This window comes from Melanaphis sacchari, unplaced genomic scaffold, assembly GCF_002803265.2.
Source record: "Melanaphis sacchari strain LSU unplaced genomic scaffold, SCAv2.0 Contig19_pilon_pilon, whole genome shotgun sequence".
NCBI lineage: Eukaryota > Metazoa > Arthropoda > Insecta > Hemiptera > Aphididae > Melanaphis > Melanaphis sacchari.
The window spans coordinates 2,399,555-2,416,538 of record NW_020270975.1 but is presented as its reverse complement, the minus strand read 5'-3'; the positions used below and the strand labels follow the sequence as shown (position 1 = coordinate 2,416,538).

General features: G+C 28.5%; 2 protein-coding genes and 1 non-coding gene across 3 annotated transcripts; all 3 read right to left on the bottom strand.

Annotated features, from left to right (window-relative positions):
• Positions 1–5,338: 5,338 nt before the first annotated feature.
• On the bottom strand, positions 5,339–7,033 carry LOC112592929 (myeloblastin-like). Its single transcript, XM_025337090.1, has 4 exons — positions 6,770–7,033; positions 6,596–6,691; positions 5,744–5,940; positions 5,339–5,657 (listed from the first exon to the last, which is right to left on the bottom strand). Exons 1-4 carry the CDS (start codon positions 7,031–7,033, stop codon positions 5,339–5,341), a joined length of 876 nt encoding a protein of 291 aa, XP_025192875.1.
• A 2,328-nt stretch (positions 7,034–9,361) lies between these two features.
• Positions 9,362–13,242, bottom strand: LOC112592991. The gene is made up of 6 exons (XM_025337177.1): positions 12,953–13,242; positions 11,635–11,749; positions 10,160–10,393; positions 9,963–10,063; positions 9,817–9,884; positions 9,362–9,728 (listed from the first exon to the last, which is right to left on the bottom strand). Exons 1-6 carry the CDS (start codon positions 13,019–13,021, stop codon positions 9,551–9,553), a joined length of 765 nt encoding a protein of 254 aa, XP_025192962.1. The 5' UTR covers positions 13,022–13,242; the 3' UTR covers positions 9,362–9,550.
• A 3,501-nt stretch (positions 13,243–16,743) lies between these two features.
• LOC112593047 lies at positions 16,744–16,867 on the bottom strand. The gene has a single exon (XR_003114579.1). It is a non-coding gene; the product is annotated as a U4atac minor spliceosomal RNA (small nuclear RNA).
• Between the last annotated feature and the right edge of the window lie 117 nt (positions 16,868–16,984).

Genomic DNA, 16,984 nt, shown 5'->3' with positions numbered 1-16,984 from the left:
GGGGAGGCGCGGCCTACGGGCGCGCTGCGTCATCCGACGACGACCCGGCCGCCCGGTACCCCTCCACGCGGCGCTCGCCGCCCCCGGCAGCCGACGGCTCACTCCGCCCGGCCCGCACAAATCGGCAACGTCCGTGCGCCGGCGACTGCCTCCGCCGCAGACGTTTCGTGAGGTACAGCAGCAGACCCTCTCCTCCGTCCGTCGCGTACCACCGACCTTGGGGATATCCAAAACAGTGTCGCCGGCCCTCCGATCGCCACCCTTTTCGACGTCTCGTCGTCCAGAGCGATAAACGCGATGATATACTGACGTCGCGTTACCCGGCATACCTACTTGCCCCGCAAAGGCCTGTCTACAACACAACAGGTCCAAAACTTCTAAACGATTTTCAGACGGTGCCCTACGTCGAGGAGGGCCCGCGGACCACTGTTCCGGATATCGCAAACCCGAGCCACCGCCAAAGGGGGTCCTGAAACTCGGAACTTTCAACGTTTGCGATCAAACGAATAATACTACTTTCTTCCATTTCTCTACCGTCGTTTAACATGCATGCGTTTTGCAATGTGGTCCATCTCGATCACGAGGAGGGTGTTCACTGTATTATATTATTATATCTCGAAATAACTATAATTTGCCATTGGATAATATTCCGTGAGTTTTCATCATCTCTCGGAAATGATTTACGTTTTTATTTTATTTCGCTGGTAAATTGCAACACTTTGTCTCTACCGATTGCATAACGTTTACGAATAACAAAACTAGAGTAATGACGTAAAGATAACAGCAGTCTATAAAAACATTAAAAACACTGAAGCTCTTTGTTATTTCAAGAAAACAAGATCATTTCAACTTTCGAATGTGATAGTGTGAATGTGTAGACGACTTGTCTACTGCAATATTTAATTTTTTACTTATAGCTATTTTAACATGTTTTTATAAAATATTTTTCTACTTTTTTCCGATTAATTCTAAACGAGCATTTTTGTACCGTCCGTTATTTGTATGACAATTGACAAGAAACATTAATATCAGAAGGCATCACTGATTTTATTGTTAGCAAATGCTATACATTTTTATAAATAAAAAAAAAAAATAGTCAAAATAAAATTTTAATTTGCTTTTAGTAGCTTGTAAACATCAGGCAGTTATGTGAAAGCTAACTTTGTTGGTTATCATCAATATAATAAAGCATATTATATTGTATAAGTAGGTGTACAACTCTAGTATAATAATATGTGAAGTATTAATTGTGTAGATATAGTCTGTGTAGAATTATATATGATCGAAATTCATAATGCAAGGTTTTCGTTGTTCAATCAATTGTAATATGCACTTAGTGGTATTAAAATGACTCGCTAATTGTTACGAAGGTTACCTAGTATTAGTTAAGTTTAATTTCAACCAATAATAATAATAATAATTTTTATAGTAGAATATAAAAAATTTAAAATATGTTTTCTTTAGAATTCCACTTAAGTTTTATAGATGTCAAGTGATTATACCAATTACCAATAGTTGTATTAGTATTTTAAAAGAGGCGCATGCAAGTAGACACCGTTCTGCAGTATAATAGCCATTAGCCATTAGGTGTTGAGTGGGTCACTATTATGTGTATGTGTGTTAAATTTGAATTCAATGTTATATCATTATATACTAATAACGATTTTGAGTGAAAACGGTCTGTTGGCATATACCAAATGTACGAGTATATTTCGTAATATGTTTTTTTTTTCTTGATATAGATATTAAAGCCATTTTTTACTTGATGTTGAAAATCTTATCACATAATGAAAATGATAATATAATAATTTTGTGCGAATTTCAAGTATCTACGATTAGTTTAAAAACAAATATTGTTTGATCAGAAATAGTTTTATTGTTGAATATTCAATGTAAAAATTGGAACTTCAAATGCTCATAAAAATGAATTTGACTTTGTCGTAGATTTTTTTTTTGTGCAAGTTAAAACACTTATAAAGAACCTTACATTCAATTTTCAAATTTTACGTATAAATAGACATTTTTTGTATCTATTTCTAATAACAAAATAACTTGTATTTTTCGAGATGTTCATGAATATTGTTTAAGTTTTAAATTTAAATGCTTATAAAATATATCATGACTATAAATTTTCGATACTTTTTAATTGGGCAATAAATCATTTATTTAGAACCCTTGTATTTTACATTTTCAAACATTTTTATCAATTTTACCCAATCGTAAATTTCTCTATTCTTATCTTAAGTCACTTTCAAAGTTAAAAATCTAAGTATTTTATCGACAACTTATCGTGCAGTCGTTATCAAAAAAAAAAAACAACACATCATTATAAAATCAATATATTTATTGCTTCATCCAGAACCTAAAACATATATGCAATGGTGTTTTTAATCTGTAAGTAGATACCTATATTTTGCTACCTATACGGTTAAATAATATAATATATAACAATTGTTAACTAACTAAAAAAATAGAATATCGAATAGTTTTTTTAATTTTTAGGTATATAATATAAGTACTTGATAATTGACTGTAGATAAAAATTATAATGTATAATAATAGGTATGTATAATTTTGTTGGATAAGTCTACTATACTTTATGCTGCGTTTATTGATTAATATTAACAACTGTATGTTGTATGATATACATATACATTCATTGTTTATTTGTAGACATCGTGGTAGAACGAGTGTGCGGTTGAATACCCTTACAGAAATTTCAATAACTTCAAAATGGGATTGTGTGTACCATGTATACATCCATGGACCATGTAAATAGTAATTGAGTTTTACATTAATTTGGGGCTTTCCTCTTAAAAAAACAAATATTCACCTATGCTTGTATAATATTATAATTTAAATAAATTCAAAAGCAGATGTCATTTATACATTTATTTTATTGTAATTTATGTTTTGATAACAATTTATGTTCATAAAAACCAATTTAGTGTTCTTATAGTTTAACATTAGAGTGAATTTAATTATTATCGAATTTAAAGGTAGTGATATTATCTAGAACACTGCATGAACAGGAGTGTCCAGTCTGCAGGCCTGCGTTTCAACTGGCTCGTGATCATTTTATAAAAATAATAAATTTGTAAAGGTGCAAAAAAATAAAAATAAAAATTATAATTTAAAAAATGTTATATTAATAAACTTTTAAGAATTACAAAGAATTACAAAATACCTTATAATTTTTAATTTTAATTATTAAAATTTAATATACAGAAATGTATTGGATTTTAGAATATTAATAAAAATAAATTATAGAGTGAAGTTTGGACTTGTTTTTCTTTAACCATTCTTTCAATATTCGGAGTGAAATATGTAACGTCAATTCTTAATAAGGAGTGTAAGTGTGTAGTAGTCAAACGAGAATTAGCTGATCATTTTGCGTAATTTATGCGGTAAAATGTTTTTTTGCAAATATAAGAAGAACCAAATTATGTAAATACACGCATTGATAATTCTTTGATTTTTGGAAATGGATTTTCAATTATCCGAAATAAAATCATAATATGTGATTTGAAATCTTGAAAACGGTTTTCAAAATATATTGATGATTGCTCCAACATACTCACAAAATGATTCATCGGAATGTCAATAAAAGAGTTTTGTTTAATATCTTGATACGTTTTATTTAAATTGTAAAAAACTTTGATTTAAGATTTGGTTTTTAAAAAGTTGTAATTTTATAATTTCGTATAGTACCTATATATCAAACACATTGTATTATTATAATATTCAATAAATAAATAAGAGAGAGACTCCAATTATAATTGAAAACACGACATTCGGTATCAATTTTGCGCTTTTTATTTTGAGACATTTTATGAATTAAAATTGAATTAATTATTTTTTGCAAACAATAAATACGACCTGCAGTTTCTAATGACTAAAACAAACTAGCAACTAGCGTTAGGTTAGATTAGTACTTTAAACACACATAAAATTAGAGTCATAAATTCGATAAGTGAATAAAGATAATAATATATATCTATTGTACATTTTATCGAAATTAATAGAAAAAAAAAAACAGTGAATTATATACAGTCCGCAAGTTGAAAAAGGTAAGGCATGCCTGATCTAAAGTATCTCGTAAGTCATAGGCATTTATTGGTATTTTGTTTTTAAGGTGAGTTATATGACTTATTATTAAGTAAAATATTGCTATTTTAAAATGCTTATATTCGCTAAACATTGTTAGTATAAACCCTACAAAATATTCTTACATTTAAATTTGATTATTTACTGAACGCAAATATTTCATTGTATACGTGGTAAAGACGGAGACGATAGTGACAGCACACAAGGGTGAAGTGTCATCTAAATGGTTTCGTTAGTGTCGAAATTAGGAAAGTATTTTTTACTGTATTATAAGTGTTCGAAAGTAGTAGGTAGATATAAATACGTCAGTTTCGCATTAAGATAAAATATTTGTGAAAACTGAAAATATAGATATACATAAAATTATTATGCTATATATTTATATTTTATACCTATAAGACTGATGGCTGTATACTGTACTATCGTCATGCATTATTTTAATATTATCGAATGTCTAATTTTTAATTTTTTTATGTTAATATCAATTATTTTTAATTTTAAATAATTTTTTATTATACAATCTGTTTAAATGACAGGGGAACAATTAAATGTAATAACTGATGAGAATAAAAAAAAGACACGTTTCTGAGAATGAAGGAGCTCTCAGTGCAGTGGAAGAACTGTTAGATGTTAATACTTAATTGATTATTGTGTAAACATTTTTCTTTTCACTTTCAATGGCTTAATGAAATCGAAGTTAATGTTAGTTCTAGAATAAAATTTGTGAAATGTTTGAAAAATAATTTTGTGCAAAATAAGTTTAAATAACACTACTAACTAGATACTAATTTTTGAAAATTAATAATTATGTGTATGTTTGCAGCTACCGCGATCTCTTGTATTATACAAAAATACAATTGTTTAACTAATCCTGTGTAGATACAACTATTTATTCCAAGAGAGTGCGCTTTTTATCGTGAGTATACGTAGTTTAGAAATTTCGATCAATCGAAATTTGATTACCGTTTCATCGGAAGACCAAAATAATTGTAATATAACATTGAACTTAAAATGGTTGATAAATAACGATGATTACAATATAAATAGAAAATTAATAAAACATTCATACTGTTAGTGGACCGTACATGTTTAATTTCCAAGAAAGAATAAAACATGTTAAGTAATATATATTCATTTTTATAATTCTTTATGGGTAATACAATTTATAATAAATTTTAATAGTTATTCTTGTAATATTGCGTATAATATATTATTATACAATTTTATAATTTTATAAAACATTTACGGTGTATAATACTAACATAATAGAAATAAAATATAAATTAAAATGTGATATTAACGGGCTTCCTATATTTGTTATTATATTAGTTATCCATTTTTCGTAAATATGTACGAATAAATGTCTAGTCTGAATGTCGGAACTTCCACATTCGAAATTCTTACTAAGTTCTTTAAAATTGTATCCGTGACTGGCTATTCCATACAGAAATCCATTACAAATCAATGGGCCGCCGCTGTCCCCAGGACATACCATATGGATGTCTGGTTTTGAACACAAATATTCTTTCCACGTATCTATTATATTCGATCTATTTCAACGTGTAGATTCTATAAGTCGTGATAGGCGGTAAAGGATCTGCTAAATTATTAAATTACATAGTACCTATCAACCTACCTGTTAGACAATTGACATGCTGTAGGACCGTACGTGACACTTGAATTAGTCATGTACCCTATCAAGTTAGGTTTCGAAACATCTGCAGTTATTCCAAACCCAATAACTACACAATTCAAGCTTTTGCCATGAGAAAAATCGTCAGGATGGCCAGATACACTTATATAACGGTCGACATTCTTAAACGGTTTTCGTAACTAAATCCCAAGTATAACTGTTTAAGTTTATAATACATAAATATATTATACATTACACTAATCGATTAATATAGACATATTTTGTGTACACTAATTTAATTTGTACAATTTAAAAAATAAAATAAAAATACATTTGCGTTAAAAATTATAATCGATGTTTAGAAAAAATCTTTAAAAATAAAAAGTAGCATAAATAAATGTGCAAATAGTTTAAAAGTTATAATATAGTAGGTACATATATTATCTCATAGTTAAAGCTTACTTTATATTATATATTTAGACATCATCTAAACTATATTCGATTATTATTATTGTAATTTTTGGCGAGGAACGTTTGGATAAATTAAATAGTTACCTATGTAATAAAAATAAAATACCAAAGTAAGTACTTATTGTTATGCGGAAAATCAATATTATTTTCTTAATGCGTATTGTACCCTTTACGATAATTCTATTGAAAATAGTGTAGGTTGTACATATAAATGATAATATTATAGATATGATATTTATGTCGAAAAAACCTTGGACTTCTGAGAGCAAATAACATGACTAGCTATACAACACGCCCACACTCGTCATAATATTACAATAATATTTTAACAAAAATATAATATAATTATTATATTTACAGATTAAAATGTCACAGAGTGCTTACTTTCAACAAACAGATGTCTGCTAAAAATGTTATTGGATTATACATATTGTGTTGATATATGTGCCGAATCTGCTGGTGACTATTACCGTGAAATACCTGCAAACGTTTCGGAACTTTACATTAAAATATAATTTTTTTAATCGCATACAAATGCGAGTTTAAAAGTGAGAATACATTTATGTCAGCAATTGTCGTGTTTTGAGTACAATGTGCAGCGGTCAACACGAACCATTGCGATATTAACGAGCCCGTGCAAATAGCCTTTGCCGCAATGGAATTTAGGAAGGTGTTTATTACTATGCTCACTACGAACGGATATTTCTCGACGTCGTATATTTGTCCGTTGGCTATAAGACCTTTGTTTTCATAATTCGACATATTTCCTTCCAATGTCACCACATTAAATAATAAAAACAAAACGAAAATAATTTGAATCATAATATTATATTATGATTGTGTGTAGTACACTTGTATATATAGTTATAAAATATGGTCATTTTTAATTCACTTTTAATAACCCCGGCAACTTGATATTTTCTTAGCCATCATCATAGACAAAATATAACGTTTAAACATAATAGAATAGATTTAAATAATCAATTGTTAAATAATAATATGTATGAACGTAAGACCTACGAGCTACGCGTTATACTAACACAAATAAGTTATTTATGATATATTATGATAGAGTCAATAAGCAATAAAATAACAGGAGCATTAAACATGTATTAAATTACTTAAAATAGCATAGATAATTGAAAATCACTAATAAATATGTTAAATTTTAAATTATAACAGAACAGTTATCTGGTACACGTTTTGATATATTATGATAATTGACAAATAAAGTAAAAATAAAGAAAATATATTGGTTTGGTAGATACTTTTAAGTTTTGTTTTATGCGTAATAATAATAAGAACAGCTGTATACATTTTTATTTATAAGCATTCCAAATATTCTATCGTCCGTTTTAGTTAGAGCATTCTACCTTTTCACCTTCAGACTGCGGGATAGTGTAACATCAATGTATTTTATGTATTTGTTAAACAGGAATTTGTTTTATTATATGTTATTCTTATTATTCGTGCAATTCGCATCGGGGAATCAAAATTGAATTAAATTGTATTATCAGTCGAGGAAAAAATAAATACAATTATTATTTCTTCTGGGGATATAATGTACATATATTATTGTAATACAACTTAAAATATTTATCTATAAATGGTTAATAAATATACATTTGCATTAACATGTTGATAGTTAATTAATATTGCGTTAATAATATTATTCGACGTGAAGCGCTTCATTTCCGTTATTAATTATGTACTATAATCTGTGTATACTACAGGATTTTAGGGAAACAACAAAATATTACAAATGTACAAAAATTTATGTTTGTGTTGCTATTATAACAGTTATAATGATCTGCATATTGTTTAAATAAATTAATAATGTAGGTATACAAGTAACGCATATTAAATACATGTCTTGTTACCTATGTATTTATGTTTTATAAGATTTGTCTTTCTAGTCATTTAGAAATATTTAAATTTCTAAAAATGTATATCTATAAGTATTAGTCTTATTAGATACTAAATTATTAATTAATAGTTCAATGAATCCTGAAAATCCTGTCAACTTTACCTAGATTTTGAAAAACGCAATAAGTGATAACGAATGTTATAGAAAATACAACATAATTATTAAAAAAAAATAAAACATTCACAATATATTATAATACTAATATAATACTTGTACATCTGCAATACCTATATAAATTATAGTATGATATTTATATATCATGGGCTTCCTATGTATTTGTAATATTAGTTGGGTATATCCATTTTCTGTAAGCATAAATGAATAAGATGACTATATAGTTATTGAATGTCAGGACAGGCAATGCTCTTACCTTTTTTTTCTTGGAAATTATTGTGACTGACATTCTATCATATAAAGCAGCGGTTCCCAAACTTTTTCAGCCTCGGAGCCTTTTTTTAAGGAGAAGTTTCTCGTAGAGCCCCAAGAAATATTTAACGATCATTTGCATTTGCCTGTGTTCTATGAAGTATAATTAACACGAACTGTATACATACGGACAATAATGAACGGAGCCCTTGGGAAACCATTGCGGAGCCCAGTTTGAGAACTGCTGATATAAAGGAATCCATTAAAAATCATCGAATCATTGTTGTCCCCAGGATATATTATATGAATGTTTGGTTTTGAACACGAAAATATATTTCCATAATTCCACGTAGGCATATATTTTATATTTTATTTTTTTTTTTGGTCTATTTAAAAGTGTAGTTTCTATAAGCCGCATGATTGGAGGTACGTGATTTGCTAAATGGTTAAATTATTTAGTGCCTTTCAAATAAGTAAGTGATTAATTTCTATGCAGTAGTATCCTACGTGACAATGCCAGAATGGTTATTTTCAACAGACATCTGGTCTGAAAAAACATTTTATTGGGTTGCACATAATATTGTGCTGACTATATATGCTGGACATATTCATTGTTTGTGGATATTACCGTGCAATACCCGAACACGTTATAGCCTTATAGGAAATTCTTTATAAAAATAAATGTTTTTTTAAAGTATACAAACGCAGGTATACAAACACATGACGTATCCTAGTGCTTGTACTTACTATAAAAGTATTAAAAAATAAAAATATTATTAAAATATAATTTATAACTTTTACAATAAATTTTAACGCTATTTATACAAATAATTAATAATATAATATACTATGAGGTCAATAAGCAATCAAATATAATGGGAACATTTTATAAATATAAATAAAAACTTATAGTCATAGGTAGTAGGTACTAATGGTATAAGTAGTATATGGGTACCTAATATAATTACAAATAAGTGAAAAAACTAATAAATATGTTTTCATGTACATTTTTAAATTTAATTACAGTACACGATTGGAGCGGCATTCTAATGATCAAAATTTGTTCTCCAGCTCATAGCATCTTCCAATAGTTGTAACATTTTGCGTCTTGTATCCGTTAGAATTTGATCAGATAATTCGTCCATTAGAGGCGATAGCGATAGCAAGAATAGTTCGTTGCCTTTTTTGTCACTAGATTCTTTCAACTCCCGCAAAATTGTCCACCTTCGTGGAAAATTTATATTATTGCATTAACATTTTATTGCATTTTCGGTATATAAACGTACAAAATATTTTACACTTCAATAGTTACCTGTTTGTGTTGATTGATACTGGTTTGGGTAACGCAAATCCGGGATTGAATGTATCTAATGGGTAACACTAAAAACACATAATTTATAGTTATATTATTCATTTTTAAAGTACAATTAACTATAGTATTAATATAATTTAGTTCACCTCTTCCAGCATAAGCTTATCTTGATAGCACAAAGGCTCGGGCTGTACGTCATTCTTTGAAAAATGTATTGTGATATTCACTACACGTATGACATTATCGCCTGTAATTCGTATTTAAATAAAAAATTACTTATATTTTACTTCTAATTTCAAGTTATCGAAGTTCTAAATTATTAATCGTAATTTAATTTACTAACCAATTGCGTAAAAACAAAATACAATCAGTACGAAACCACCTTCCCACAATAAATATTGATAAGGCAACGCCCTCGAACGGTTTATATGAGTCTTCCAAAATTCTCGATAACCATATTTGATAGGCAATAATTCTACATAACGTCTTCTAATGGTCATAGGATTCTTCAGGATGATTTGACGATATTCGGGTGGCACGTGCAGTACAATTGGTGTCAACTGATACGGCATTGAATCTGTGGAATCAAACATTAAAATGTTATTTAAATTCACATAACTACACAAATTTGAGTAAATGGTGTGTGCATTTTTATTGTTTCTTCATAAACAAAAATTTGACTTGAGTAAATAATTTTTATCGAGGAAAAGTGATAATACCATATGGGAAGATTGGTAATTATATAAATTAATAAAAAGAGTATAAACATAATGGTTTGTAAGGGGTTAGGTAAAATGTTTAGTAGTTTGACTAAATATTTATCGTGGAAAGTTGAAGCGTAAGAGTTAAAATACATTATGTTGAAATGCATTACGATTCCCCCTTCCATAGGAACGCAAACATACTTTTGAGTTATAAACGTTGCTATTAATATATTAGTAAAATCAAATGTTCGCCTATGATAATTGATAAATGACTAATGAGAACTGTAATATAAGCATAATTGTGTAATATTGCAATAATAACTGCAGTATTTTATTATTTTTATTTTTACTGCACAAATTCACGATTATACAAAGTAGACATTGTTTTGAATTATAATATAATAAAATCAAATTATAATTAGTTTAAATAAAAGTATAACAAAGAGTTGAAATTCGAGATGCCTAGCCTATTAAAATGTGCATTAAAATCTTATACAACTAGAATAAACACGTTTAAATATTTTGGTTATATTTAAATCACATACTATGATTTTAGCCTCCAAGTGCTTCAACTGTTATTTCCCACGTTTTCGTTCAAAAAAAAAGGTGTGTTAAAATAATCTTTAATGTTTATTTTATTCATTGATTGTAAAAAAAAATAATACTGTTTATTAAATTGAATATTTTCAGCAACAATGAAAGTATATTACAATAATAATTTATTTTGTTCGTGTGAATTATTTATCATTTATTAAAAATACAAAACACTTAATTGTATTATTTCTGCGTTTTGTGTGAATGTACGCGTATAAAAATTATAAAAATAAGAGAAATATTAGGTTATTTTTACATAATACTGTTTGGCTTTTTGGTTATTATAATTTTAAAATAAATTAATATTTTAAAAACATCAATCGATGATATACGAAGGTGAAACAATATATTTTTATTATCATGTATATTATACAATACTCGAATGTTACGGCATGGAAAAAATGCATGTCACTAAAAATATAGGTGTTTAAATTTTTTCAAGTTCAAACATCTATTTTTAGAAATAATTTTTACGTTAATAATTCTACAAGTCGTGCATTATATATTTTGGCTCACTTACTTAATTCCGGATAGCAGTTTAAATATTTCAGCATCATAAAAAGCATTTTCCAACCAGGTTTATGAACCATGCGTTCTCGTGCACCATGAGTGCCATCATGAAACTTGAGTAAAGCCTACAAAAAATGAATACATAATGTATTATGTAAACTAGATTCTTGATTTCTTATACGTTTTAATATTAATTTTCATTATTTACATAATATATACAATGTATCTAGGTACTTAAGTTAATTAAAAATATACGATATGAGATTTAATTTTAAGCAGTTGAATATTTATTTAAGATTAAACTGTATTCTTTATTAGCAAACTGATTTATTAAAAAAAATTGAATTTATTATTTTGCATTAAAATAAAAAATTTATTTAAGTAAAATAATCTTAAAATAAATAAAAAGAGAAGTGAATTTAAATCGAAACAACGGTTTAATGCATTTAAATTTTGTTATTTTTGCTTATCTATTCGTATAACATTTTTTCATAGCATTTTTATTCAATTAAAGTATACCATAAAATAAATTTGATGTATATTAGTAATATAAGTAGAAAAATAGCATGAAAACTTGAAAAATATTACTTAAAATATGCAAAAATAAAGAATACACAATTTTATACTTGGAATCATACAAATGTATAAATAAATTTTGTAGATAATTTTTCTTTTATAACATGGAACCTATGTTTATATGTATTATATAATGGTTAGTAAAAGCTATACAATTTCTATAGGCCCGAACTTTGTTTATTAGTATTTATCATAATTCATAATCCAATAAAATAAATAAAATATTGTTTCAAAGAGTTGAGTACAATTTTTATGTCAATTGGAGAGTAAAGAAATTCATTAATTTTTCGTACAGAGAGAGAATAGTATAATATATGTCCGACGTTTTTTATTGCTGTATTTTAAGTTATGCACTAAAATAATCTTATTTCAATGTTTTTCTTATCTAAAAATGGTTCAATGTTCTAAGAGTGCACTTAAATTTTATTTTTATTTTCATGAGCCTCGATTCATAAATTATAATTTTTTTGGCATACAACACCCTATACGATTTGTTACTTATTCACAAAAATAATTAGCTAGTCGGTAAATCGATGTCCTTTTATAACAAAATATTATTTTTAACGGTATTTGGACGCGTTGATAATATTATACTCGTTTTTTGGAACGTGCTAAATTATTTTTGAAATAAAAATCTAAGGTCAATCCGCATAAACATATATAAACAAATCGTGTTCGCGAGAATGATGATGATGATGATGATAATAATAATAATAATAACAATGTATTGATTAATTATTGTAGGAACCTACCTGGACGAGATCGTATCCGGCTTCTTCGGTAGTTTTTGTCATGTTTCTGCGGTTATGATTTTGCAGCATTCAAAGCGTTAGAACATTCGGCGGCACTACCTGTTGTATCCAAAGGCTTTTTACGGTTCGAATGCGCGAAAACACAAAAATCTAACTGCCGCGGTAAACACTACAATCTATTTCTAGACGTCTGGCATCTGCCAACTTGCGCGCGATCTTTTTGTCATCGGACATTGATTCGGCTTTACGCGCCGGGACTATGTCTGTTCGCGGATCAGCTGTTTATAAATACCAGTTATTATTGTTGTAACGCCGAGTTTTCGCCTTAAAATAACACGGTGGTGCAATGTTTTTTTAAAAGAAAAATATTATTACTTCCGCACGTCATCAATAATATACCATGCGAAGGCCATCACTCGACGTGTAGGGGGGATCTTAATATATTATTTAGCAGTTAGCTGTCCATAAATAAGGCACAAGCCCACTAACCAAGCGTAACTGGTACACAAATTTAACCTAACCTATACGTTTTACCGGATTCGACGATATTATCTTTGTTAATATTGTAATGATGCGTAACAAGACAATAATGCGTCGCGATCTCGAATTTTCAAATTTTTCATCCCCACACCGACGCTGAAATAATGCATATGAATATATCATATGGGTGCTTATAATTAATTATATTACAATGAATTCAGTTACACTACTTATGTGGTACTTAATCCTGGACCTAACCTATTGATTATATAGAGGTGTACACACAAGCGAACGAATAAAATAATAATTTATATTCTCCACCGTACGATACCGTAACCATCAGTCGATAAGTTTAAGGTTTATGTAGGTTTCTACAATAAATGTATGTTGATTGCGATAATATTCTAATATATGATATTTAACAAATGAATACTTTTTATTGACTTAAGGCCGATATTTACATTTTTATGTAAGCTATGAGTAGATTTAAAAATGCTCTTATATACGGCAGAAACATTTAAATATCGTAAAAATGTAATTTGCAAACATATACTTAAATATGTTTCTAAGTTAAATTATATGACAAGTTAATTTACTTTAATGTTAAAGCTAACAGCACAAAGTTCGTTACACTAAACCCAAATCTTATCTGTATTACATGTGAACCAGAGAGCTGAAAAAACAAACAGTGCACTACTGACATTCTCTTAAAAAAATTGAAATCATTAATAAGGTCCAGAATTTATATGCGTGTTAATCTTACTGTAATAAATAATATGAAGAATGTTTTGCCGCAGTTTTTATCAAATTGATTCAGCTCAATGATTATACATTATATCATCATACATGTACATTGTACAGTGTATACTTCAAACTGTAAATAACAAAACAATTTAAATGTGCTATTAATATATACATATGTAAATAAAATGTATTATATATTTGTAAATAAATATTAAAATATGTAATAATGTACCGGTATGACTTATTTATATTTACGGAAAACAATCGTCTCCGAAGTCGAAACAATAATACGAATCTATATTTTGTTTTTATATTTTTAATTTAATATGTATTATTATGTACGCAAAAAAAAAAATATAATAATAAACAGAGGTGTGGTACAATTTAAATTTAGCACTGACACACTGTGTGGAAATTTACGTAGGTCTTGTTATTAAGACCGTATATGAGACAGCGGGCTGCAGCTAAGCAATATTAAATTTTACGATTAAATTCCCAACAACTTGATGAAAATATACACTATAGTATTTTTGTGGACTGTTTTTGTGTTATTACTTATTATTCAATGCCTCGTATGGTCTCACAATTTGGCCTTCGGTTGTAAGAATAATTGTTTTTAATCAAAACACTTTAAATATGTTTTTTGTAGTTTTGTGTAGTATTAGTAATATGAATGAATAAATTTATAATGATATTATAACTAGAGAATGGGCTTTGATGCAAAATACATTTTTTAGTGATTGGCATAGAGCAATGTTTTCCAAGTACTCAATTCGATTCATACATCACAGAATTTAAAAATGAAACTTTTATTTTGTATTTTTTGAACGATTTTGGTGTTTAAAGCATTTTTTGACATTTTTAGACCATATTTTCAATTTTAGTTCTTTTTTTTATGTATATTTGTTACTTGAAATTATAAAAGTTTTAAAAATATACATTAAATGTAAATTTTTTTAAATGTTTTGTTTTGTCTCGTAAATTAGTTATTTTTACGAAGACCGGCAGATACCTACTTAGTTCCCATCGAAGGACCGAGACCGTATCGTTAGTGTGAAACGACCTTAATCTTAAATAAGCTTGATAACATTACGATACGCGATAACGGCAAATAACTAATACACATTTTTTTTTTTATGAAATACATTTTTAGAATTATGTGTTTTCTAAAAACTTTAAGATATAAGTTATAACCATTTCGACGTGATTAAAATAATCTGCACAGAAATTTACATTAAAAAGGGTAGTTATCATTCGCCACTGGACATTCCGTAAAGGGTATATAACTAAATATGAATATTTTAGAATATGATAGTTTTTAAAATATTTAGTCAAAAAACCGAAAAATCAAAATTTGAATAATCCTATTATTAAAGGATAAAACAAGGCGATCATACTCGATAAATCACCTTGTATATATTATAGTGGTCAGATGTGTAGGCGTGTAGCCAGTAATTTTTAGGAGAGTGTTTTAATTTTGTATTTAAATGTAACATATGGGGAGTTTTATATACTCTAGATTGTAGTATTATTAGTCATCAATCTTTATATTAATAGAATCAATATGATATACTGGAACTAAATAGTTAACTTTATGGGCACCTCTCTGGTTACAGCATTGATGTACTCGACGCAAACAAGAACTGCTGTGGATTTAGTGTATTGAACATCTGTAAGATTAGCGTGAATTTTCCATTGTTGAAAATTGACAAAATATGCATAAACAAAAATTTTCCAAAGTCTTAACTCTAAAATATGAGTCAATTTGCAAAAAAAAAACTTTTTTCTATAATCTATTACCTATTTAATACCTGTTTGTTGTTATTTATATTTGTATATAATATATAATCTGGTTACGCGAAGCCTTAGTTTTTAAATTAAAGGTAACAATTGGGTATTCATTGGTGTATTGAATGAAGATAATCTACAGATAATTCGTCCACAGCAATAAAGTCGAATTTAAACTTAACAATTTTGTATAAAAATAATATTAAAAAAAAAAAAAAAAAATAAAAAGAAACAAGTCACATTTGTTAAATTGGAATATATTGAAAGAAAATGCGCAGAAATACGATCATACTTTCGGCGTGGACTTTTTCGCGAGCGATTCGTTTGCAGACATGTAATTCTTCATATTTGTAAATTATAATATTGATTTATAATTACATTTTGGAGTTGGTCAAATCGTTTTTAAGGTGTAACGTGTAGGCAACCCATGGCCGTCGCTGGCGTTGCCTATTTTACATTTAGACGGAGTCGGAATCGATTAAAAAAAAAAAAAAATTAAACGAGCAATTTTTGATTCTATCCATATTGCGTTTTACAAGTCGCGACATTTTTTTTACGAAGCGCTGGTGTTATTCTCGGGAGAGAGTCGATTCTCGTAAACAAAGTTATCGCGACCTCTGGACGATTTCATTTCAAATTTCCCAACTCGCTCGGCCTTCGTAGTAACAACCAGACGCGTCTCGGGATAAAAATCCCCCCTCTCGAAGCCGAACATCGCACACACCACCTCTAATTCTTGGGAACGGAAAATCGTGATTGGTCCCTTGTAAAGTAAAGGGACGTCCAAAAATTGTGCCACAACGCACTGGGGCGCTGGACACGGGCAATTTTCCGTATGGGTGTCAGCAGCGCGGGCTCACTAGACGATCACAGATCGCGCCGCTCCCCTAGGACAAGGTAGAATAGACAGATAGACAATGGTATAGATTTTCGGTAACGTTCTACTGGTGTTTGTTTTCAATAGGTAAGGTTGTATGAATTAATATTATATTATTATTATTGAGTACTGACGGCAAACAG